The sequence below is a fragment of the Myxocyprinus asiaticus genome, chromosome 17 (genome assembly GCF_019703515.2).
Source record: "Myxocyprinus asiaticus isolate MX2 ecotype Aquarium Trade chromosome 17, UBuf_Myxa_2, whole genome shotgun sequence".
Classification (NCBI taxonomy): Eukaryota; Metazoa; Chordata; class Actinopteri; order Cypriniformes; family Catostomidae; genus Myxocyprinus; species Myxocyprinus asiaticus.
In genome coordinates, this window is record NC_059360.1 from 328660 (window position 1) to 355921 (window position 27262).

Consider the following 27262-nt stretch of genomic DNA (forward strand, 5'->3'; position numbering starts at 1 on the left):
GTGTGTGTGTGTGTGTCTGTGTGTGGATGTGTCTCTGTGTGTGTGTGTGTCTTAGTGTGTATGTCTGTCTGTGTCTGAGTGTGTGTGTGTGTGTGTGTGTGTGTGTATTTGTCTGTATGTGTGTCTGTCTGTGTCTGTGTGTATGTGTATGAGTGTGTCTGTTTGTGTGTGTGTCTGAGTGTGTATATCTGTGTGTCTGTCTGTGTCTGAGTGTGTGTGTGTGTGTGTGTGTGTGTTTGTGTGTGTATGTGTGTGTGTGGCGGAGGGATTTCTCCAGTTATCCGGTCTTCCGCCCAGTTTTCCGCTGTGATTCGCCTGCGCTGAAAATGGAGTTCTCGTAAAACAGATCCCTCAAACTTCCCATGAAGAATTCCCGTTCTTTGGCATATTCCTGTGGCATATTTCATTCGAATCCAAGATTTCTCTTCGCCTCCAGTCTCTGTGAGTGTATTGAGGAAGTGTAAATAATCGAGGCGTTGAGTTTAATGCTGCAAGTGTGCCGTATGAAGTTGTCTATGAAGGGAGTCGCTTGATCGGTTCATGTGGATTTTCCAAACTCGCTGTTTCTGGGATTTCGGGATTTTTTTCACATCAGGATGAGGAAGATGCCGATGATTTCCCCGCTGGATGTGATTTATTGGTCAGATCGATTTAAGTATTGTTTTCATTGGTTTCATGCACCCGTCAGTGTTTTGGGCTCTCGTGCGGCATGCTCGACTGCGGATCGGAGGGGTTTGTGTCAATAACGAGCTTTCATGGTGATATGATGGTGAAAATGGAGATATTTGCGCATTATTTCCCCGACGTGAGCGCGAGCTCCATGTTATTGCCAGGATTTGGATCCCCGTGAGAAGAAAATGAGCGAAGAATCAAATCCAAACAGCGAGTGAGTGCACACAGACACACACACACACACACACACACACACACACACACACACACACACATCTGCACTGAAGATCTGATTATATCTTCACGTAATCTGATCAAATAGGTTATATTTGCAGTCTGATCATATAAAAATAATATATCAACCACTATAAACATGTCACAAATTCATTTATTACAATGTAATTAATGTATTATTTGCCGTTATCCTGAACGATTTCACATTTACTACTGATAAAATGTCAGTCAGTAGTGTTGTAGACTATGCCATCTCAAATTAAAATAATGACTTTGTCACTTAGGAAATAAATATCATGATCTACATGTTAGTATTATGTAAAAAAGACATTTGCAGGTGCTGTTGCTGCTCAGCTCATATATATATATATATATGTTTATATTATATAATCCTGTATATATTTGGGCTGTATGGAGGGATAACGCTCAGTGTCATGTTATGTAGTTTGATCCCATTAGCGCAGTGTCAGGCTGTTCTCAAACCCTAGTGAGGTGACTATTTAAGTTTGACACGCAGCCGCAGACTCGCAGCAGAGCGCGCGACGCCATGTTTTTCTCAATCATCACGAGCCTCATTCATAAAATCACAGAAACATTCGCAGCGCTGCGGATTAAAGAGCGACACGTTTACTGTACAAAGCTCGCTGTGTCTCTGTTTGCCCGGATGTGAGCGATATTTATGTGAATGTTCGCGTTTGAAGCGCCACTTGTTGACAGAGGGAGACAGAGCTGTGCTCATCACGTGACCCGCCTCCATTCATAAAGAACCCGCGTGTCCATTCTCTCTCTCTCTCTCTCTCTCTCTCTCTCTCTCTCTCTCTCACACACACACACACACACACACACACACACAACACACACACTCACAACACACACACACAACCCCCCCCACACACACACAACACACACACACTCACTCACACACACATACACAAACACACACATACACAAACACTTACACACACAGACACACACACACACAACACACATACACAAACACACACACACACACACACACATACAGACACACTTACACACTTACACTCACACAACACACACACACACACACTCACACAACACACACACACTCACACACACACACACACACAACACACACACTCACACAACACACACACACATTCACACAACACACACACACTCACTCACACACACACACAACACACACACACGGACACACATACACAAACACACATACAGACACACTTACACACACACGGACACACACTCACACAACACACACACACTCATACACACATACACAAACACACACACATACAGACACACTTACACACACACACACACACACACACAGACACACTTACACACACACACATACACACACACACAGACACACTAACACACACACACACACACACACATACAGACACACTTACACACTTACACACACACAACACACACACACACACACTCACACAACACACACACACTCACACACACACACACACAACACACACACACTCACACAACACACACACACATTCACACAACACACACACACTCACTCACACACACACACAACACACACACACGGACACACATACACAAACACACATACAGACACACTTACACACACACGGACACACACTCACACAACACACACACACTCATACACACATACACAAACACACACACATACAGACACACTTACACACACACACACACACACACACAGACACACTTACACACACACACATACACACACACACAGACACACTAACACACACACACAGACACACTTACACACACACACACACACACAGATCTACTACCATACAAAGACAAAACTCAGTAATGCTAAAACTGAGAAAAACTGCTTTAAAATGTTGCAGTTGTTCAGCCAGTTGTGTATTATAAAATAGTCTCAGTCTGTTTTCTCTGAATCTGAGCATAGTTGAGAGAAACCGGTCTGCCACAGGACAAATCATGACTCCATTTCACTCACAACTCAGTTTGACTGAATTTTTAGTTACTGTGCTTTTCCCTGTGAAGGGGGTGATTTGTCCCCCCCCATCATTCATCTGTGCTTGTTTATATATTTGTATTTTAAATCAAATCAAATCAAAATCAAATCACTTTTATTGTCACACAGCCATATACACAAGTGCAATGGTGTGTGAAATTCTTGGGTGCAGTTCCGATCAACATAGCAGTCGTGACAGTGATGGGACATATACCAATTTACAATAACATCAAATACAATAACATTTTATTTGAGATACTTTGCAATTCTGTGAGATTTAGAATCCACGGTTGAAAAATATTTTTATATTCAAATATTTTATTTGCACGTGGCAAAAATATTATGTATAATGTATAAATATATAATATAAAAGAGTGTTTTGTAAGATTTTGTAAGCCTAAATGGGAAAACTCTGTGTGGGTACTGGAGGTGTTGCTATGGTTACGGACGTTGCCTGCATGGTGCTTTAATGGCCAGGTGTCGTGGACTGAACATGAAACTGAAGCTTAAACACACAAATTCGATCTACCAGACTCATATCCATGAAAAAAGAGACTTAAATGGTCTGTTTGGCAGCATTAAATGACTGACTGAAGATGACAGATGTAAAACAAGCAGACAGAAGTCATAGAAAGATACACATCCTGCAAATGGGACAGGATGCTCCACTAGTCGTCCACAAACAAACTAGTAAGTTTAATATTTTTAGCTGTGGTGATTTTAGAGTGATGAATTAAAGATGGCACTTTTTGTACTGTTTAAGCGTGCTGACAGCACGTGTGTAGTTACTATCAGCGCGCCAATTTGAAAAGTTGCATCTTAAATCGTCCTCATTATTTAAAGCATTGCTTCTGTACAGATTCACCACATTCAACAATAAATGTGAATTTTAGTCATGATCGGACTTTAAATCACCTGCTGTGAGCAATGTTCCCGTTATTATTCCTAGTCCAAAGGTTTATTTGGAAGGTGTTGTGGACAGTATTTAGAGTCTGTTGTTGATTCTTAATGTTGGGGTGTCTGACAGACAACAGATTGCTTTAATAAACTGTTGCAGAAGAAAAAACTGTTTAATGACGTGAACTACATGTTGCGCACTTTTGAAGCGCTCTGTTTACACTTAAGCACATCACTGAGCTCGGTATGCGAATAAGCGGTGTTGTGCCCTAGATTGGAGTGTCACTTATATACCTCCTATTTATTTATTTTGTGTGTGTTTGTGTGTGTGTGTGTATTTATCAGTTTTCTTATTATAGGGCTTCCCGTAGCGTCCACATATCACCCACTTAGACATTTAGACAATTGTTATATGTTATAAATGTTTTGCATCAGTGTTGTTGCTTAATATGAAAATGTGTGCAAATAATTGTAAAACCGGATAACCGCAATTCTTTTTCTCAAGACGGTAATCTAACCGTCAAAAACTCACACCGTGACATCCCTACATTGAATATACTTGTTACATTTATTTGTGCGTTCATGAAACTGTTATTATGCATTGTGTAATGTATTGTAATGAAACATTACGACCCCCCCCTCCCAATACGTCCAACATTTGGTCCCACTCAAAGTTCAAATCAAATCTACGCTGTTGGTTCACATCATATTATTTGGGTCTGAACCATGGTCCGATTACGTCATCAACGTGAGTATAAGCGGCAGCTGTTTACCGGTGCAACTAGTAACAACTCAAGAAAATGTCAAAGTAATCATTTCGTTTTCATAGGGGGGCACACTTATGATCTGAGACACAAAGATAGACCAAAACAGTGTCCACATCACAATGCAATACTACCCAATCAGCAGTTATAATCGAAACAGACCAAGTTTTATAATGAAACATCTCAGACCAAAACACCATACAAACAAAATAGTCCAGCCTACAACATCATTGCGATAAATTATCAAATTACACCACAGCTCATTTGCATTTATGTAAACATATAAACAAGCATCACCACAACAAAATCTGTTCAATTCCAACAACACATTAATCCATATTCCACAACTCAAACCATGAATATGAAGCACTAATAAAACCAACACTAATTACAACTTCACTGTTGTTAGTATTCGCGATGAATATCACACTAATGAAAGTATTCGTGAAAGCATGCCCACCTGCTGCTCTATCAATGACGATGCCAGTGCTGTCTTGTTAGGCCCATTTCCTCCTCCTGCCGCCTCATTCTGTTGATGTTGGTTGAAGTTGATGATGACTCGAGTCTTTGAACCACTTTTAATATCCATACAGCTACTACTCAGAATCACAGCACCGCTAACATGATAGATTTTGAGACTGCAGCGCACAGGAATCATGTGTTACATAAGGTTTCGACTTTTGTTGTTGATTATGCTTGGGGACTAGCTATTGGCTGTTGTATTTAAATAATTAATGAGGTAGGCCTGTGCAAGGTTTGGGGACTATTTGTGGATGCTATTAATTGTCATTTATAAGTAATTTGGGGTTATAATTCTGTTTCAAGTTCCGTTTAGTGTTAAATATGCAGTTTTATGTTAAATGGCAATGTGTTATTTTAAGTTACCCTTGGGTAGATCAATGTTCCTTTGAGTTCGGTTTGATCCTGTTTGATAGTGCTGTATACAAATACTGTTATATATGAGTGGAGAGAGAAAATGATTTCCACAGGCTTATTTACTAGCTGACAGTGTCTTTGCTTTGGGGGGGGGCATGGTGTTTCATTTGGGGAGGCACTGCCCCCTAATGCCTACCCTTGGCAACGGGCATGGATTGGCCACTGGCTGGTAAACGTTAAGATATCACTCAGCAGTGATTGAACAGTATAGTGTTGAAGAAGTTCTGCAGCGAGATCTTTTCACTGCAAGTTGAGAGTAAATGTTTGGTTTGACTGGTTCTGTGTAATGTGTGTCCAAAGACGAGATCCACACAATCCATTTGTCATTAAATAATGTCTCTTTTAATATATTTTCTGTTCTTTACAGTAAGTTGATGATCAAAAACAACAAAAACAGAGACATTTAATTCTCATCACACAGAGCACAGATGCATTCGACTTCACTCTCATTAATATGCACTCAATCAAAACACTTATATACTGTGTATATTACAAGATATCATATTTATTGGTGGAATACATAACATTTATACATTTGTTTGAACACATTTTATATTTATATACATATTTTTAAGCTAAAATGAGACCAAAATGATGAAAACTAATGTTAAAATAAAATTAATATTTTTGTAATGTACCAAGTTAAAAGGTCCTCTGTATAATTAACAGCATTCAAGTGAGAGAGAATTTCTTTCATATGTAAGCTAAATGGACTGAAATCGAAATGTGAAATCTGTATCATACCCAGCCCTATGGAAAACGACGGCACACGGTGCAAAAATACTGATTTGTTTGATGCTTCCAAAACTACCACAAGCTCTTCTTGCAATTTTCACAAAACATCTCTGCACTAGCCAACAAGATATTGTTACCTTGCTGACAAGTTTAAATCAGCAGAATTCACAACATGTAATGTTCATTACATTACAGAAAACCAAATGATTGCAAGTTACAAAAACACACGTACATGATCAACGAACATAAGATGAATATTTAACACAGCACTGACCCAATGGGGCAAATGACAATTCAGTCAACTGCTCCAAAACTCTCTCACTGACACCTTTACTGTTCGGCCCACATACAGGGAACATTGATGTACAATATGAATGTACTGTAGAGTTGCTTGTACAGATAAATCTCATGCCCTCAGTTGCATGTGTAAATGTTCTATATGTGATGTGTTGACACACATCTATAATATTATATTTCTCGTGATCGTATTAAGTTGGTTTTTAGTTGTTTGCTATCGTTGCAGATTTCAGTTGAACTATTCTTTTATTTAGACATGAAACCACTAGAATTGTTTTTAGATCTAATCATCCGTGTTTTTGATAAACATGCCTGAGGTGAGTTCGGTTCTCTTATATTCTGTCCTGTGAGGATCATAATGACGTGTTTCTGATGCCAGACTCTTTGAAAACAGGAAGGATTGAGGCTGTTCTTGTGTTGTGTGTACAGAGGAAGTCTGTGGCATGTGTGTTTGTCTGTAATGGATTTTATACAGATTGGATATTATTACTAAAACAGCAAGTGTTGAAATAGAAACAGTTTTTCTATGTTCAGTGCTTCCCACAGGATTTTGTGAGATTGTGCTGGGTGGACTTCGGACTCTCAGGGGGCAAGAAATGTTTGTACATTTTAAAGTTAAATGCATCAATCTGGTGCACTTTGAGAGCAAAATTAAGAGGCTAGATCTATGAAGAACTTTGTGCTCTTGTAAACAATTTTGTGCTCTAGTAGTAACTTAATCATAAACACATTGGTTATATAGATATGAATGGTGATGACACAGCAAAAAAGTCACACTCATAAAGCATGGTAAATGAGATGGAGTTTAATGCAGTTCACAAATGGTCAAAACTCAAAATCGACTAGAGCATACATTTGAGCCATCAAGAAATGAAGCAAAAGTGCTTATCTATGTTGAATTTGCTCCTGAGATGCTGACTGGGAGTGAGCGATGCTTTGCTGAAGCAATGGTGTCAGATTATGAGAAGTGTAAAACTATTTTCGGTTCATTATGAAACTGAGGTAGGACAAATTAGAATGTGGCGGGCCGCCACAGTCTAGGTAATTCATGGGAAACACTGATGTTTTTATGCTATGATTAGGGCTGGGCGATATCTCCAACATCGCGATGATTTTGTTGACGATATATAAATGAAGGAATATCTTGAAAATCACAATGATTTTAATGGGTTTTTTAATTGGTCATCAACTTTCATAAAGCTCATCAGTAGACTTATTTAATAAACTTTACTGGGTCCCACAGTAATAATTTATTTTATTGAAGGTCAATGCCACGCGCCCCACCGAGAGCAAGACCACATTATAGCGACCACAAGGAGGTTAACCCAATGTGACTCTACCCACCCTAGCAACTGGGCCAGTTGGTTGCTTAGGAAGCCTGACTGGAGTCACTCAGCACGCCCTGGATTTGAACTTGCGACTCCAGGTGTGTTAGTCAGCGTCAATACCCGATGAGCTCCCCAGGCCCCTCATCCAGGTTTTAATATCTTTTAAGCAATCCAGCAAGGGCTGCATTGACTCTTCACTTTTTATTTTTATAGACAAATAGATTTGTATATCATCAGCAAAACAATGAAAAGGAATTTTATATCATCTAAAGATATGGCAACTTACACAATGAAAAGAGAACAGAGCCCAAAATGGAGCCTTGGGGAACCCCACAAGTAAGCGGGGCTGTAGTTGAAGGATAATCGCCCAAATGAACCGAGAAACTCCTATCTGTCAGATATGATTTAAACCACTCTAGGCCAGTACCTTTAATTCCTACACACTGTTCAAGACGTGATATAAGGATCCTATGATCCACAGTGTCAAACGCAGCAGTCAAATCTAAGAGCACCAGGATAGCAGAGTTCCCTGAATCAACAGTTAAGAGAAGATCATTAAAAACACTTTAAGAGAGCTGTTTCAGTACTATGACGTGATTTAAAACCAGATTGAAACTTTTCGAAAATGCCAAGATTATCTAAAAATGTTTCCAATTGAGTAAGAACTACTTTCTCCAAAACTTTACTCAGAAAAGGTAGCTTAGAAATTGGCCTGAAGTTAGAAAGTACAGAAGGGTCTAAATTGTTCTTTTTGATAAGAGGCTGCACCACAGCATGTTTAAAAGCAGCTGGAACGCACCCTGAGGTTTGGGATGAATTTATCAATACAAGAACACTTGGCCCAATAATACTAAAAACTTCCTTAAACAGGTGAGAGGGGAGACTGTCTAAGGGACACTTTGTAGGCCGCATATTCTGAACAACTTCTGTTAAAAAGGAGAGTGACACAGACTCAAACTGATCAAAGAGAGCTGAGCACACTGGAGCTACAGAAGGGTCTAGGGCAGAGTGAGTGGACAAAGACCTAAGAGCAGCGATCTTGTCAACAAAAACTGTAAGAAAGTTATCACAACGTGAGGGTGTAGCAACAATAGCAGCAGTATCACATGGATTTATAATAGAGTCAAAAACATTAAAAAGAACTTCTTAGTTATATACTCTGTTTTAGCAGATTTAAAATTTTACACTATATCAAGGGACTGTAACAGTAAATAAAACAGGCAAACGATCCAGAATACATATGTCACAGATTTCACTGATATATATGAATGATATAGTCCATAAGACAGCACAAGATCCAGTGTATGCCCCTTTTCATGAGTCGGGCCAGACACCGACTGGGTGAAATTAAAAGAGTCAATAAGATAAAAAAAATTCCTTGACCAATGGTCTACTTTCACAGCATACATGTATATTAAAATCGGCAACAATTAAGAGATGATCATATTTCAAAATAATCCCTCCCAAGAAGTCTTGTATAAAAGTCTTGTTGAACTTAGGTGGACAATATACCACCGCGCACAGCACAAGAGGAGAAAAGTTTATCTCCAATAACTGCAATACAAAACTGGAATAGGAGTCAAACGGAAACTGCCGACAGTGGAAGCTGGATTTGAATACAGACGCCAGTCCTCCATCCTTGCCAGAATTCCGAGGAGAGCTAAAAAAATTACAATTTGGAGGAAGAAGTTCAGAAAAAGGGGCAAGCTCGCCAGCGTGAAGCCAAGTTTCAGACACATACAGAAAATCGAAGCCACGTGAAGAAGTTATTGAGCAAAAAGGTCTTGATTGCTAGTGATCTAGCATTAATCAAAGCCATACCGAGAGTGAGCTCCACGCTGGCCGATGCGGTGGCTCGTTCCAGCAAACGAAGATTCCTGTGCTCCACGCCACTCCCACGGGCCCGCATCCGCCAGGGCCAGGAGGCTCCACCGGCAAGTCAGGAACATCAGGGACGACAGGCCGGATCCACCGACATCCAAACTAGAAGAGACGAGGATCAGTCACCCCTGAGGATGCCAGGTAAGCCTTGAATCTCACCAGTATACCTCCCCGCTTACCCCGTCTTCTACGATGTTTTTTTACAGGGAGTGTCACGCGGTATACGGCGCAGGAATTCTGGTATGTCTGACAACACAGGAGGAAGGCTTGTAGTCTTACCACCCAAATCGTGCCTAGACAGTATCTCAGCATATGCTCAGATGTTAAAAAGCGCTTGGCGATCATAAAGGAATAACGCAGAATCATCCTGACAACATATACAAAGAAACAAAGCAAGAGAAAACAATAGCCCAAGCGGGCATGAGAGACGACTCGCCGTACACACTGGCGCCATCTAACCTTCTGTGAGCTAACTGTATTCAATATTAGACTGGGTTCCAAAAAATATGTGGAGTAGTTTTTGGACACCTTCTTCATTCACAATTTTTTTTGTTTTGTTAAAATATATGAAGGTAAATAATGCTTTTTATTAGACTACTATGTATCATTGTATGTAAAATATAATTCTAAAAGTTCATATCAATGAAAATGATTAAATCTCATTGTACCTTGTGTTCATTTGGTGAAAAACTGTTGGGGAAACATACCTTCAATTCCTTTAAATTATTGAATCTTGGCTACATTCAGTGCTTGGATAAAATGATGGTTCCTCAGATAAAAAAACAACAACTTTTGAACCATTTCAGAGATGATACATAAATATCGGGATATACTGTATATCGACTATCATCAATAGGATGAAAAATATTGAGATAATACATTCTGTAGCCATATTCCCATAATGGGAAACATGAACTAAATTATCATGAGACATTAAAAATGCCCATTAAAGGTTCACACTTTGCTCATTTGTGTAGCCTACAAAAAAAGTCCTGTTTTTTTAAGACATATTTAAACATACAGAGAAATGCAATCCAACGTTATTACATCTACGCTCAAGATGACAGGTAACGTAATTACATTATTATGTATAAACTTTGTGTGTGGCTTATATTGCTAAGAACTATAAACTGTAACAGTTTACTCATTATTAACATTGGTGTAGTAGATGGTTATATTTAGATTTTTGCCATTGCATATAATATTATGTTTACATCTTGATTGTGAATCCCATCGGTTTACATAACAGATACAGCGGTAATCTTAAAAGTCCCCTTACTAAACAAAACAATGCACAAAATAGTTATAGATAGAGTGTTAGGAAAGCTAACAAAGTTGGCAAATATAATTAATTATCGAGATCAGCTGCAGAAGACAGTGGTGCTTCTGTGTTTATCTCAAGCAAGACTGACTGAATTCAATGCCCCAGTTAGTAAGCTGGATGGTCGGTGTCCGAGCATAGAGTCCAAAACATCATAGCTCCCTCAACTGCCTGTCACGGTCCTGTCACTTGTCAGGTGGGGTTTCTGCCTGATGGGACCGTGGCAGTATTGGCCTGCCTCGTCTTTTGTGTACCCTCTTTGTGTGAGTGCATGGGTCTGGTTGTTAGTGACTGCCATGTGCGAGTTACCGCCGTGTGCTCTCCGGTGATGTCATGGTCCTGTCATCCTGCCAGGTTGGGTTGGTTGGGTCAATCGGACCATGATGTCCGATTGATGCCAATGTGCATCACTTCTTGCCATATCTCCTTGTAGACTTTTCCTCGTAGATCTCTCTAGTTTATCTTGGATCTCTGTAGAAGGCCATATCGCAAGTAGAGCACTTGTTTCCTTTGCGTTTCCTGAACAATTTTGATGTCTGACATTTTTGTGGGGTTTTTATTGTTGTTATAGAGTGTAAAAATATTCCATTCTGCAGACAGTAGCTACTGTTGTTGTTTGGAAAATACCTGGTGATGAAACATAATCACACTAGAGCTGTCAGATTTAACGCGTTAACGCATGCAATTAATTTTATTTTAATTTTATTAATTAATCTCTGCACACACCACACATCTATGATAAAATGATGGAGAAAGGAGCTCTTAGAGCTATTAGATGTACAAAACAAGGCCAGATGGGACTTGTTATAGAAATCAAGTATTTTCAGCCTATGTAAGGCGCATTTTAGTTTCCACAGAAGCATGTAAAGTCTTAACTATCATTAAAAAACAGAATGAAACGTGTTTGTCTGCAAACGCTTTTCATGTGGAGTTTAAAGCGGCGCTTGGAAGCCCTGACGCGAATCATGAATGTGGTTACACGATTGCTGTAATAAAGCGGATAGCCAGAGATTAATATTGTGGAGGATGAGAGTTTAAGAGAACTCCCTCTTAGACTTTGGGGAACGTTTAATGTTACTTGAATTGGTGCTATTTTAGTGCATTTCTGTCTTCATACTATGGACGGCTTTGTTTGGAAAATGTTAATAAAGCATTATATTGTTACATATTGTTTTGTTTTCTTTCCTAAGATGGAAATAAATGCATTTTATTTTAAATAAATGCAAGGAAAAGAAGTATATATGGTGTCAAATTTTAGCACTTTAAAAATCTGCGATTAAGCGCGATTAATTACAAAAAATTGTGCGATAATCGCGATTAAAATCATGGCCTGAGCCATAATCAGTTCCTATGTAGAGACCAGGGTAGGGTTGCACCAGCTGTGCATAAGGTCTCACTTAAGTTGGGACATAAAATTTACACTAAGGGCTTAGTAACTATTAGTTAGTTTGTAACTAAGTCAGTGCTTAATTTGGTTGCACCACTTGTTCTTAAGGCAAGACTTAGCTAGTAGGTCGGAAACTCTCTGTAAAGTAATGTGTAGTCGCATAATATGACGTTTACCTGTGTTGGTCAATATGCAACCTTCAAATTTGAACACCAAAGTGTTAAAATGCCATGAATTTGGGGGGCCTGGGTAGCTCAGCGAGTATTGACGCTGACTACCACCACTGGCGTTGCGAGTTCAAATCCAGGGTGTGCTGAGTGACTCCAGCCAGGTCTCCTAAGCAACCAAATTGGCCCGGTTGCTAGGGAGGGTAGAGTCACTTGGGGTGACCTCGCGATTAGGGGTTCTCACTCTCAATGGGGCGTGTGGTAAATTGTGCCAAGTAAATATCCGTGATAAGATGCGCGGATTGACGGTCTCAGAAGCGGAGGTAACTGAGACTTGTCCTCCGCCACCCAGATTGAGGTGTGTAACCGCGCCACCACAAGGACCTACTAAGTAGTGGGAATTGGGCATTCCAAATTGGGAGAAAAGGAGATAGAAAAATAAAAGCCATGTATTTTAATTTTATCTTGTGTCTTTCACAACAGTCATACTTTGAGTCTGGGGACAAAGCAGGGAAGCTTTTGGCTAGATAAATAAAGCAGAGAGAGTCTTTTTCTATCATTCCTTCAGTGAAATCTGCTGGTGGTGAAATTTTTACCTTGGCCATTAATATTAATAATGCTTTTAAAGAATTCTATCTTGATCTGTATAGTTCCACGTCTTCATCTACTGATGAAGATATTAGAAACCATTAGATCTCCCTAAACTGAAGATTGAGCAAAAAACTCTCTTGATTCTGAGATAAACTTGGAGGAGCTTGGCAAGGTAATTAAGGCCTTACCTACAGGCAAGGCTCCGGGCCAGATGGTTTTGCTGCTGAATTTTTTAGATCTTATGCTACAGAACTGGCTCCACTTTTGTTAGAAGTTTATACTGAATCATTAAAGAATGGAAAACTTCCACCAACCATGACACAAGCCCGGATCAGTCTGATTCTTAAAAAGGACAAAGATCCAAGCGAGTGTAAAAGTTACCGTCCAATCTCCCTGATCCAGCTAGATGTAAAAATATTGTCAAACATTCTGGCTAACCAATTAAGTAAAGTTATGACATCTCTTATACATATAGATCAGGTGGGGTTTATTCGGGGCTGTAGCTCTTCTGATAACATCAGGCGTCTCATCAATATCATGTGGTCAGTGGTGAATGATCAGACTCCGGTCGCTGCCATCTCACTTGACGCCGAAAAGGCGTTTGATATGGTAGAATGGGATTATCTTTTTAAGATTTTGGAAATATATGGGGAATACTTTTATTGGATGGATTAAGTTACTTTATAGACACCCGGTAGCGGCGGTACAAACAAATGGATTAATTTCAGATTATTTAACTCTGGATAGGGGCACCCGGCAGGGTTGCCCTCTTTCCCCATTATTGTTCTGACTTGCCCTGGAACCATTAGCAGCTGCGATAAGAAAAGATGATGATTTTGCAGGGGTGACGGCGGGAGGTATGGCACATAAGCTTCTGCTTTACACAGATATTTTATTATTAATCTCCGACCCTACTAGATCTATGCCTTGCCTCCACAGAATTATTAATTCCTTTTCTAAGTTCTCAGGATACAAAGTCAATTGGTCTAAATCCGAAGCTTTGGCTCTGACAGCGTACTGTCCAGTAATGGACTTACAGCCGGGTGCCTTCCAGTGGCCCAAACAGGGCATTAAGTATTTGGGTATTTTATTCCCAGCAAATTTGTCTGATTTAGTTAGAGTTAATTTTGACCCCTTAATAAAAAGGTTTTCGAGCGATGTGGGCAGGTGGGCTTCATTACAATTATCTACACTGTAAACCCTAAAGTTGTCATTACTGGAAAAATCAAGTTGTCTTAATTAGGGATGTGCACGAGTAGTTGAATACTCGAGTATTCGTTCTGCAATAATTATACAAATAGTAAAAATACTTTTCGAATTTCGCAAAGTTTTGCTTTGCTGGCCATATATACAGTGAGATGCATGTTAAATCCTGAACACACAAACTGAAACTAACATTTATAACAGAATGCACTGGGTGGCGCTGTTGAGTGTGGACACTAGTTGATCACATTTGATGAGCAAACGGTTCTCTCAGTACATTCAGATGGACACCAAAAAAGCGGGTTAATGTGAGAATGTGACTTACTGTGAGAAAGCTGTTTAAATGTACTGGATAAGTGGTGTACATTTTACTCCCGTATATGTGCAACTCGTCAGAAAGCAGCATCCCCGTAGCAACGTAATCCCTGCGACGCTTCTGTAAACAACAAACATGGCATCCGAGAAAGACTATCCTAGCTGAGGGACATTCCCTCAATTAAACTGGTGTGTATAAATGAGTATGGTTTACTGAACTAACTGCATCAGTCTACTTCATTAGCGGTTTCTTTCTCTTCGCTTTGCATGAGCTTAAATGCTTTCATTCTATACTTTTTTGTTTTCACGCATTGCTTGTTTAAATAAAAAATAAAAATAAAAACATTTAAAAACAGGATGTGATATAAGCTTGTTTTGGAAATAATTAGAAGCTTGGTTTTTTTAATGGTGACACAAACTTTATGACTAAAACAATTATTTCACAACATCTTTCTCATTAATTACCTCCATTTAAATAATAGAATATTCAAATATTCGTTTTTTTATGAGCTTAAATTTTAGAATGCCAAATTATTGATGAATGCCCATCCCTAGTGTTAATCAAGTATTACTTGAAATGTCAAGTTTTGGACCCATAACTCAAATATTTAAGTTCATTGAACTTATTTTTCTTAAAAATCCATAGATTTAAGATTTGAAGTGTTAATAACTCAAACTATTGAGTACAAAATTGAGGCTACGGGGAGTACCCACAATCCCTTGCTGCTTAAATTATTTTTCCTTGGTCAGAGGGAACAGATTGGGGAATTTAAATAATTGTTATTAAGAATTCATAGATGTTTTAGCTCTTTTGTTGTATTATTTATGCGTTGTTGCAAATAGATGTTTGGTGTAATGTCACCATTAGGGTGATCTGTGTCTCTTTGGTCAAGTTGGACCCTTGTTACACTATCTCAGTTCTCTTTGTGCATGTGCAGCTGAAGTGCATATATGCATTTCTGTAAATAATTATTTAATAACTGACCTAGAATCAGTTGTTTATTTGAGCTGTGCTGTTGTTTGATCTAAAATTGAATAAAGTCAATTAAAATGTACAACAGTAGAAACAACTATATTTAAATTCAAATCTGAGTTAAGTCTACTTGCATGTAGTTAACACAACTTAAATAGTTAAGTTCAGTCTACTTGAAAACCAAGTTAATTGAACTTAAATACTCAAGTTTTGGGAGACCCCATTACTCAATGGAATTGTGGGAACGAGTTTACTCAATCAAATGAGTGCAATGAACTTATTAAGGTTTTCAGTGTATGATTGGGAAGGTTAATGTTATTAAAATGAATTGTAATCCAAAATTCAACTACCTGCTACAAACTCTCCCTGTAGATGTCCCCCTCTCTTATTTCAAGCAATTTGATAGCACAGCAAATCCTTCATTTGGAATGGTAAACGTCCCAGATTACATTTCAATAAGTTACATAGGCCGATTGACAAAGGTGGTCTAGGCCTACCCAAGATTTTATTTTATTAGTATGCATTCGGTCTCAGACATTTGGCTCATTGGTCACTTCCACCTGAGAGAGCCCCACCCTGGTTTTGTATTGAACAGGAAGTTCTTGCTCCTATTTCTCCATTGCAAAGCCTTTCAATCAAACTAACCAAAGAAGTTAAGTCGCACCCCGTTATCTCACATTTGCACTCGGTATACACAAAAGTGTCCAGAGCGTTTAATTCAGATATTTATTTAAATGTTGCCTCGAGCATATGGTTGAACCCTAAATTATGTATTAATAAGTCCCCTTTCTGCTGATCAGGGTGGATTGTGAGGGGGGTTACTACACTCGGTGACCTATATGAGAGTGTTGAGAGTGGTGAGATCTTTTGAAAATATGGTTCAACATTTTGGGATCCCCATATCTCAGTTCTTTAGGTATTTACAGCTGTGCCACCTGCTCTGTACTATTTTTGGGAGTAACATACACCCCCCTTAAGCGGCAGATACTCTGGGAGAGGTGATTACTGCTTTTGGAAAAGGTTATGAGGCATCAGTGTATTACTCCCTGTTAATTCAGAGTCTGGGGGATGGAGCTTTAACTTCTATCAAGAGATTATGGGAGAAAGATTTAAATTTGGTATTGGAGGAGGGAGTGTGGGCTAGGATTCTAAAAAACATCAAGTCTGCATCTAGAGATGCAAGGGTGCGCCTTATGCAATTCAAGATTTTACATTGATTCTACTGGACCCCCTCTAGATTGTATAGGCTTGGTCTTAAAGACACACCCACCTGCTGGCAATGCCAGTCGGAGGATGGAGACACAACCCATGTTTTTTGGGGATGTGTTAAGATCCAAGAATTTTGGTTGAAGGTTCAGAGTTTTATGTGTGACATAGTGGACACTCAATTTTCATTTTGCCCCAGACTCTGTATTTTGGGTGAAGGGGCGGTCCTGAATATAGGAGATAAATATATGAAAAGCTGGGTTCTAACCAGCGTGATGACTGGCAGACAGCTAATCCTTAGGGGATGGAAGTCAACTGTTGCGCCCTCATTTCGTGAGTGGTGCACCGAGTTGGGTAAAGTGGCGGCATTTGAGGAGATGACTTCCAGACAGCTGGGTAATCTGGCAATTTATGTCAGGAAATGGGGCAGTTGTTTGTCTCATTTGGAAGGCTCCTAGCAAGGGGCAGTGGAGGGAGACAATTTTTTATTGGTGTGTCCTTTTTTTTATTTGATCTATTTGTTGAATTTTGTCTTTTTTTATGTACTACTTGTGTATTTCTATTTGTGTGTCTGTTTATATGTGTGTATGATGTTATTTTGTATTTGTGCACTGGGATGACCTTTGAGAGATGTTAAAAAAAAAGTAAAAAAAAAAAAATGTATACATTTTTTGTCTGTGTATGTGTTTTACAAACATTTTTTCATTATATCTGTTAGAAATACATCCAAATCTGCAGCAATGCTACAAATGAATTGTCTCTGTCCTGGATTTCAGCCCAGATTGCTGAATGTACTGCCAGTAGTTACATCCACTGGATCAGCGTCCCAGCTCTATTTGATCTGTCACTTTGTTGATTTTCAGGTTAATAAAGTCATTATTCATTCATTCAAAGTATATTATTGACACATATCAGCGTATGATGCTTTAATGTTGCAAATAAAATAATTCCACTTGCGATTTACCGCTCTGACAAGTGTAATCGCCAGTTCCCATTCAAACTAAAGTCCCACGTTAACATGGGAAGCCAGATGTTACCCTGTGAAACTGTTAAAATCACTCTTAAACAGTGTCAAATTCATTAGAACAGACATCAGTGAAACAAAGCGGGTTAATAACGATACCAACATTGTTTTTATAATGTGCAAAATGCCTTTTTTTTTCTTCTTTCTGTTCCGGTTGCTGCCGGCACGCTGCACGAGTCTGTTTGTTTGTAGCTTGCTAGCCTGCTTATCATAGCTTATTCCTCTACATTCATCATTTTATTTTACCTCATGCTTCCTTTTTTCGCTTTCCTATTGTTTTAACTGCGTGTATATTACCGCACGCACCCGTTTTCTTTCTTTTCTTTCTTTTTTCCGCTTGTCTACATCTTGCATTCCAACTGCATGAATTCGTTTTCTCTGTGTTTTACACGGATTATTGCATCAATCTCAAATATCTGCTGATCAGGAACGACATCAAACCACATCGATCTCAAACCCTCGCCACTCAAGAACAACCATAACAACAACAACAACAACAACAAACAATTGCGGTAAGTCATGGCATCCGCTCATGTTATTTCTTCCTGCATTACATGTGTGGTGGAAATTCACCTGTAAATTTTATCAGGCCACTCAAATGGTAAAGCTTAAGCAAAGAAAATCTTTATTCTTCTTATTCACAAGCCCGGGTAGTCTCTCCTACTACCAAAGTATACTGCAGAGAGCTAAGAGGGTTATACCCAAAATTCTGATTTTTATTCAATACAATCATACATATTCATTTTTCAGAAGACAAACAATCAAGTAAATGTTATAAAAAAGTGATTACCATAGAACCTCCTATCTTCCTTCACCTTACATGGACAGGTTCCTGTCCTGAAATGCACTGTTCTTCATCCACACTAGTCTTCCTCAGCACATTCCATAATAATAAGATGTTTTTTACTCTTCGGCTGTGTCCTCTGATAAGACTCAGTTCTCTGCCAGTTCTCTGCCTCCCTTTTCTCTCTGACCTTGGCAGAGATGGCCACACAAAGAAACTTCAGTCGACTTAGCTACACAAAGACAAACTATTTCTTTAAGCATTTGAACATGTTTGGTTCATTTACAGAAAACAACTTACAGTTAATAAGAAATAATAGCAAAGAAACAGAGCATAATGTAAATACATTTTCCACGCATGCCACGTTTACTGTAGTGTCTTCCATTAGCAGTGAGGGATTTACATGTGATAAATGTAAGGAATTAGGCAGGTTGAAGGAGAAGGCTAATGAGTTCAGGGGGCTCAGGCGTCTGACATCAGATCAAATTTACAAATGCTGGCTAATGCTAAATGTAGATTTTCTAAATTGTTATTCATGTCGGCACTAATGATGTCCGGCTTCGCCAGTTGGAGATCACTAAAGATAATGTTAAAGAGGTGTGTGAACTTGCAAAAAACGATGTCAGACACTGTATTATGCTCTGGCCCCCTCCCTGCTCATCGTGGTGACGAGGTTTATAGTAGATTAGTGTCACTGAACAGCTGGATGTCTGAGTGGTGTCCGGAGAATAGCAAAGGATTTATAGACAATTGGAAGAGTTTTTGGGGTAGACCTGACCTGCTAAAGAGAGACGGACTCCATCCCTCCAGGGAAGGTGCCGCTCTCCTCTCTAGTCATTTGGCTCATAGTCTTAATAATGATAGTATTTGACTAACTGGGGCCCAGGTCAGGAAGCAGACAAACTGGCTAATCCGAACATCTGCTAGCTGCCTTGAGATGTCACACATGTCACATAAACTACAACACATAGAGACTGTATCACCTAAATATCATATAGAGACTGTGTCTGTTCCCCGAACTACCAAACACAAAACCCTCACTAAATCATTTAGATAACATTTGATTAAGGTAAAAAAAAAAAAAAGATAAACATCATATAAAGGTAGGGCTACTAAACATTAGATCTCTTTCTACCAAAGCACTAATTGTAAATAAAATTATTACAGATCATAGTTTGGATGCGCTCTGTTTGACTGAAACCTGGCTTAAACCGGATGAATATATTAGTTTAAATGAATCTACTCCCCCAGGTTATTGTTATAAACATGAGCCTCATCTGAAGGGTCGAGGAGGAGGTGTTGCTACAATTTACAGTGAAGTTTTTGGTGTTACTCAGGGGACAGGATACAAGTTTAAGTATTTTGAACTAATAATGCTTAATGTGACACCGTCAGATATAAATAAAAATCTCTGTCATCTTTTGCGCTCGCTACAGTATATAGATCACCCGGGCCGTATTCTGATTTCCTTGGTGAATTTGCTAATTAATCAGATCTAGTAGTTACTGTAGATAGAGCTTTAATTGTTGGTGATTTCAACATTCACATAGATAATGAAAATGACACATTGGGATTAGCATTTATCGATATTCTCAACTCTCTTGGAGATACTATAGAAATTCTACTGCAGAGCGATGACATCTCAGATCATTACCTCGTCTCTTGTATGCTGCGATCAGCTAGTGTCACTCAATCTACACCACGCTATCATTCAGGTAGGACTATTCTTTCGACCATTAAAGATAGCTTCACTAATAATCTTCCAGATTTATCTTGTACACTCAGTAAACCCCAAAGCCTAGAAGAACTTGATGTAATAACTGAAAATTCTCTAGAAGTCTTCTTTAGCTCTCTTGATAGTGTGCCACCCCTTTGATTAAAGAAAATGAAAGAACAAAGCCCTGCACCATGGTACAATGATCACACTCATGCTCTCAAGAGAGCAGCTCGGAAAATGGAGCGCAAGTGGAAGAATAAAAAATTAGAGGTATTTCGCGGTGCATGGAAGGATAGTGTCTGTAGCTGCCAGGTCAACATATTTGAGCAAACTCATAGAAAATAACCACAACAATCCTAGGTGTTTATTCAGTACAGTGACTAAATTAGTTAGGAATAAAGCCTCAGCTGAACCAGATATTCCATCGCAGCACAATAGTAATGACTTCATGAATATCTTTACTGATAAAATTAAAATAATCAGAAATAAAATTGGAATTATGCAATCATCTGTCACAGCACCTCAGAAAACATTGTATCATAATTTTTCTCACGTGCAACTTCAATCCTTCACTATCATTGGTCATGAAGAGCTAACAAAACTTATTGAAACATCAAAAGCCTCTACATGTATGTTAGATCCAATACCAACTAAGCTCTTAAAAGAGGTATTCCCTGTAATCTCAGAACCTCTTCTTAATATTATTAACTCCTCGCTATCCTTAGGACATGTCCCAAGAAACTTTAAAATGGCAGTTATCAAACTGCTTATTAAGAAGCCACAACTTGATCCTGGATAGTTGGCTAATTGCAGACCGATTTCAAATCTCCCGTTTATGTCGAAAATACTAGAAAAAGTAATGTCCTCCCAATTATGTTCATTTCTACAGAGAAATAGTATATAAGAACAATTTCAGTCAGGATTTAGGCCCCATCACAGTACAGAGACTGCATTTATCAGAGTTACAAATGACTTGCTTTTATCATCTGATCACGGCTGCATTTCTCTTCTAGTGCTTTTAGATCTTAGTGCTGCCTTCAACACCATAGATCACGATATTCTCTTGAATAGGCTGGAACATTATGTTGGCATTTGTGGACTTGCATTAGCATGGTTTAGGTCCTATTCATCAGACCGCTACCACTTTGTCTATGTAAATGAGGAATTGTCAAACCAAACAAAAGTTAAGTATGGAGAGCCACAGGGATCATTTTTTGGGCCTCTGCATTTCTCTTTATATATGCTTCCCCTGGGAGATATTATCAGGAATCGTGGAATAAGTTTTCACTGTTATGCCGACGATACCCAACTTTATATTTCTTTGAAACCTGAAGAAATTTCACAATTCTCCAAATTAACAGAGTGTATCAATGAAATCAAAGTTTGGATGGCCAGAAATTTCCTTCTATTCAATTCCAGAGGTACAATTTATTGGACCAAAAACCCCTAAAAACAAGCCGCTAAAATATATTTTGACTCTCGATGGATGTACTGTTACATCATCTTCAACAGCGAGGAACTTAGGTGTTATATTTGATACCAATCTGTCCTTTGAAAATCAAATTACCAATGTTTGTAGAACAGCATTCTTCCACCTAAGAAATATTGCTATCTGTTGCTAATGCTAAAAAACTAATTAATGTGTTCATGACCTCAAGATTAGATTATTGTAATGTATTACTGGGAGGATGTCCAGCAAGATCAATAAATAAACTTCAATTGGTTCAAAATTAAGCGGCCAGAGTGCTGACGAGAACCAAGAAATATGATCATATTAGCTACCTGTTAAATTTCATATTAATTTTAAAATTCTGTTAACTACATACAAAACTTTGAATGGTCTAGCTCCACAGTACTTAAGTGACCTTCTACCACACTATATTCCATCATGTTCATTACGATCACAAAATTCTGGCCTGTTAATAGTTCCTAGAATATCAAAATACACAAAAGGTGGTAGATCCTTTTCATATTTGGCTCCTAAACTATGGAATAGTCTCCCTAACACTGTTCGAGATGCAGACACACTCACTCAGTTTAAGTCTAGACTAAAGACTCATCTATTTATCAAGGCATACACCTAATTTATCCTCCACAATTAGGCTGCTTTAGTTAGGTCTGCCGGAACCAGAAACCAGAAACCAGAAACATTGATCATGATCTATAACTCTGCAAAACATTAAATGGCATCTATGCTAATATTATTCTATTTGTTTCCCTGTCTCAACCTCAGGACTCCTATCCTGAGGTCACCAGAATCGGCCAGATCCAGCTCCATTCCTGCTTGGTGTCGGACTACACTGCTATGTGTCTCTGAGTGATGATGACTAAATGCAACCGGTGCCAGCCAAACATCACTTCAGTCTATTACGATTGACTTCAAAGGATGAACTGATGCCAACACCAACTGTAAGACATCAGATGCTTCATATTCTACTGCCTGAACCTTGGACTTAGGATGGACCTCACCGAAATTACCTGCCGGTTGAACTGTGATGCACCTAACTGATCTCGGCCTGCATCACCTTGGTCTAATGATGGACTACACTCTTGAAATGGAATATACAGACTATCATTTAATTGCCAACAAAAGCCTTCATCAGCCAACTAACAATGGAAAATGCATCTATGTGAACTTCTGCAGTTAATCCAGGATGAACTTCAAAGACATTAGTCATTAATCTTACAGTTCATACAAAATCTTTGTTTAAACACTGACCCTAAACACTTACTTAGTTTAATAATTTTAAACCATGACTTGCACTATACATAACTAATATTGTCATTATATTCATGATGTTAGTCAGAGGGGAACTGGCCCCCACACTGAGTCTGGTTTCTCCCAAGGTTATTTTTCTCCATTAACCAACATCTTATGGAGTTTTGTGTTCCTTGCCACAGTCACCTTCAGCTTGCTCACTGGGGGTCTAAATACAATTATTATTTAACTATTTATTATTATACACAATTTACAATCATATTTAATCAAACTACACAATGATGACTCTAAGACTTTATAGATATTACAGTTTCATTTTCTGTTAATGCATGATTTTCTGTAAAGCTGCTTTGAAACCATGTGTGTTGTGAAAAGTGCTACACAAATAAAAATGACTTTACTTTTCTTTGCTCCTTGGCAATTCACATTGAAGGAATCTGCTGAAAAGGCAAGTGAAATAGACCTTTTTCATTCTCCAGGTTTTGGAACACGGAAGTAAACGTTTGCAGGGTAGACTTCGACAGCGTTGAATGGGAGTGAATGGGAGATCACAGCAAATATTATTTTCACTTACCCATTTGCTCCAAGACCAAAAGAAAAATCCATTATTACGTTTGAATGACTTTCCAGAAGAGGAAAGAAATAGAGAGCGGTGGGAGAAATGGAAGAAGATGCCAAATTTACTGTCACTGTCTCAGTGGCTGTAATAGAAACCCCCTTGCAGCTGTGGTAATCCATTTTTTTAAACTAATTCCAGAGTATATAGCACAATTCTTAATGTTATAAACTTACACTCAATATTTAAAAAAATGTATAATGTAAAAAAAAGTTGCAAGATTTACGCTGGTAAATAAGGCAGAAACGCGTCATCAGTGTCTGTGAAAAAGGTCTATTCACATGCACGTGCACATCCCCAGTTAACATAATCTACACCGGTGGCATTTATTGGCTAGGCATCAACCAATAAAACGCTAAAGTTTTTCGCTAAAGTTGTTGCAAAATCAAGGCGTGAAGATTTAAAGTTGCAGTGCCAGATTTGAGAGGTTGTAAGTGTTGATTTGTTGTTGTCCTGCGAAAATGAATTAAAGTACAAATGTTAATGTGTAATACAAGTTTGTGTCTGTAGTTGTATTTATGTGAATGTCATTTTACACATTTGTGACTACTTGTCTGCAACTGTGAATTCAGAACACAAGCTTTGAATTATTGCCTGTGAGTGCAGATTGCAACATTTAACTTCAAATTTTTATTTGACAAGTTTTTACATCGGTGCTGTGAGTGTGAGTTTCAACATACGAATGCACATATTTATTGTACAAATTCTCAAATCCAAATATGCAAGCTCTCGAGTTTTGCTAGTGATTGACCTTCATACATTGCATTCCTTCAAAGGCAATGGGAGGTTTACTTGGAAATGCTGTCCGGTGACGGAAGGACAATTGTGTTTCAGGGCCACACTTCTCACGGTTTTTCCCCAGCATGCGTAGGATGGGGTTTTAATCGGTTTTATATGTTTCAGTGTTGACTTTTGAAAACAGCAGTGTGGACGGAGAGCGTTTCAAAATAAAAACACAATTTCTAAATTTAACCAGATTAATGTGGACATTAGGGTGACCATATGTCCTCTTTTTCCCGGACATGTCCTCTTTTTCGGACCTTAAAATAGCGTCCGGCCGGGATTCGGCTTTAGTTGCATAATGATATGCATCTGGTCTAATACTTCATTGTGTGTGCACGCATATTTGCATTGCTTTAACCCCTCTTTGTAAGTCCCGCCTTCTCGCACACCAGTTGGTCGATTATAAGAGGCTTGCAGCAACTATTGGCCAAATTCCTGCCTGTCAGTCTCTCCGCGAATGCGAGAAGCGCTGTTGTGTTCGGCATCAAACAGCTGCTTGACAGTAGCAACAAATGACAGCTGAGTGGAAACAATGCCCAAACCAAAGTGCAAATTTACTGAAGATTTGCACACAAATTCCCATGTTTTCGTCCAGATCGAGATCCGTGGGAAGCAGAATGTATGACATGTAAAGCTGGCACTTATGTGTCAGTTGCTAATAAAGATGCAAATGATTTAGAAGCACACATTAGCTCTGCAAAGCATAAAGGGTCAGCAAAAGGTGAAAGTTCATCAGGTGAATTAACGGACTGCTAAAATTGTTATCACATTGCTTCATTTTCCATGGCCATTCAAAATAATAGTAATAGTAAATGAAGGTACACTCATGGCATCAAATATTTTATTTTAGTACATGGACATTCAAAAGAATGTTGGAAATGTTTATTTATTTATATATATTTATGTTATGCTAATAGACTGTCTTTTTTAATTGTATTAAAGTTTGCATTCATAGTAAAACTGTTTTGAACACTACTAATCAACCCCCCACCCCAGGCGGAAAAAAAGTGTCCTCTTTTTGGAAAACCAGAATATGGTCACCCTAGTGGACCTAACCAGACGCAATGTGACGCTGTGACACGTGATAAAAGGTATCTTTTCCATGTTAAACAGAGTTTTTGTGACAGGGCTTTCTGTTTTTGAAAGGGTTTCTACTTCTGTGAAGTCGTACCGGGCAGCCCAGTCAACAAATGGGTCTAAAATTATTCTTATAACAGTATATTAAATCTCACTAGCTGGTTCAGAACAACTTATTTTTGTCCGAGGGTGTCACATGACTTCAGAATGCTGTGCGTGAGGTCTCGTTCTCTTCAGCCGAAACTCTGTCTCACACACACACACCGGTTCAGAATGGGTGACATACTATTCTGGAGTTAAAGAACCACCCGACCAGAGTGCATTAAATAGTTTGAACTATTTTAGTCTAATTTATATAGTGATGTCACTTTACTGTAATGAAAAATGCATTTGCATGATAAAATCCATTTGAAAAATGGCTGAAATGAGTAAAAGCAAAAAACAAAACAAAAGAAACAACCCAATTTGTCTTTATTGTAAGTGAGTTTCAGTTAAACAAATGGACATCTGTGTCAATCAAACTGATCGCATTAGAAAAATGGAGTGCAGTCATTTTAATTCAACAATACATTTTAATAAACAATTGTAGTTGGACATCAAATTTAGATTAAAATATAATCATACTGAAAACCTACATATAGCCTAATGCAAGAAATAATATTTTATAAGAACAGTAACTGCAGTAAGTCCTTCATATTTACAGATTAAAGTCATTATAGTAACATGTTATATGTCCAGGGGGAATGTGCATGTTTCTGCAGAAAATTCTACCTTTCTAATTATGCTTAGATTGTGGTTTTATTTTTCTTTATTATAATCAATTGAGGGGTTTAAATTGTCCTGCTGTGGAGTTAAAAAAAATAAATAAATAAATAAATAAATTGGAACATATGCAGTATATTTAAACGTTTTTTTGTACATAATGTATAGTATACAAACATTTATTTTAAACAGGAAATCAAATTGTTTTTTGTTTATCTGATTAATCAAAGAAATAATCAGCGATTAACCGATTATGAAAATGATCATAAATTGCAGCCCTAAAATGGAATGAAAGTTCATTTAAAAGTATTTTTAAAAGATACTTTTATCTTAATTTCTTTATTGTTAGTAAGCACATGTTTATTACAGTCTCTTAAGGCACAAGATGAACTGTTGATTAATCATTAGTGGCAGCCCTAGAAGATAGTCACTTAAATGATGTATTTTCACTATCTGGTAATCAGCTTCATCTAAATGTATAATTAGATTATGAATAGTACATCATGCTGTTAACAAGACTGTACTGCACATGGCAAACAGATCACACGTTCTGTAAGCTAGTCTGAAGAACATGATTTGTGTTGGTGGAACCCGGTTCCTCGCCCCTTAAACTTTGTTCTGTCAGTGAAGGCTGATTCCCCGGAGAGCGCTCGTACATCACAGATCCACAGGCCAGATCTTCTGCTCTTTCTCTAATCATAGCACAAGTTTTTCATTTATTGTCAGATTTATGATTTTGTTTTATGGTTAGGGATGTACAAAACTTCCATTTTCATTATCGTCTAGTCTACTTGTCTCCGTTAAGGAACCTGTGTTTAATTATGACACCCTGATCAGACACATTTTATACGAATATATGGACAATGAGTGC

At 38.4% G+C, this 27262-nt stretch overlaps 1 protein-coding gene across 1 annotated transcript in view; it reads left to right on the plus strand.

The window, feature by feature from the left end:
* Nucleotides 1-325: 325 nt before the first annotated feature.
* The window catches only part of spred1 (sprouty related EVH1 domain containing 1), a 71215-nt gene continuing 44278 nt past the window's right edge, over nucleotides 326-27262 (plus strand). The window contains exon 1 of the mRNA XM_051723240.1: nucleotides 326-886. Coding sequence (XP_051579200.1) covers nucleotides 858-886 — 29 coding nt within the window. The 5' untranslated portion in view covers nucleotides 326-857. The remainder of the gene's footprint in view (nucleotides 887-27262) is intronic.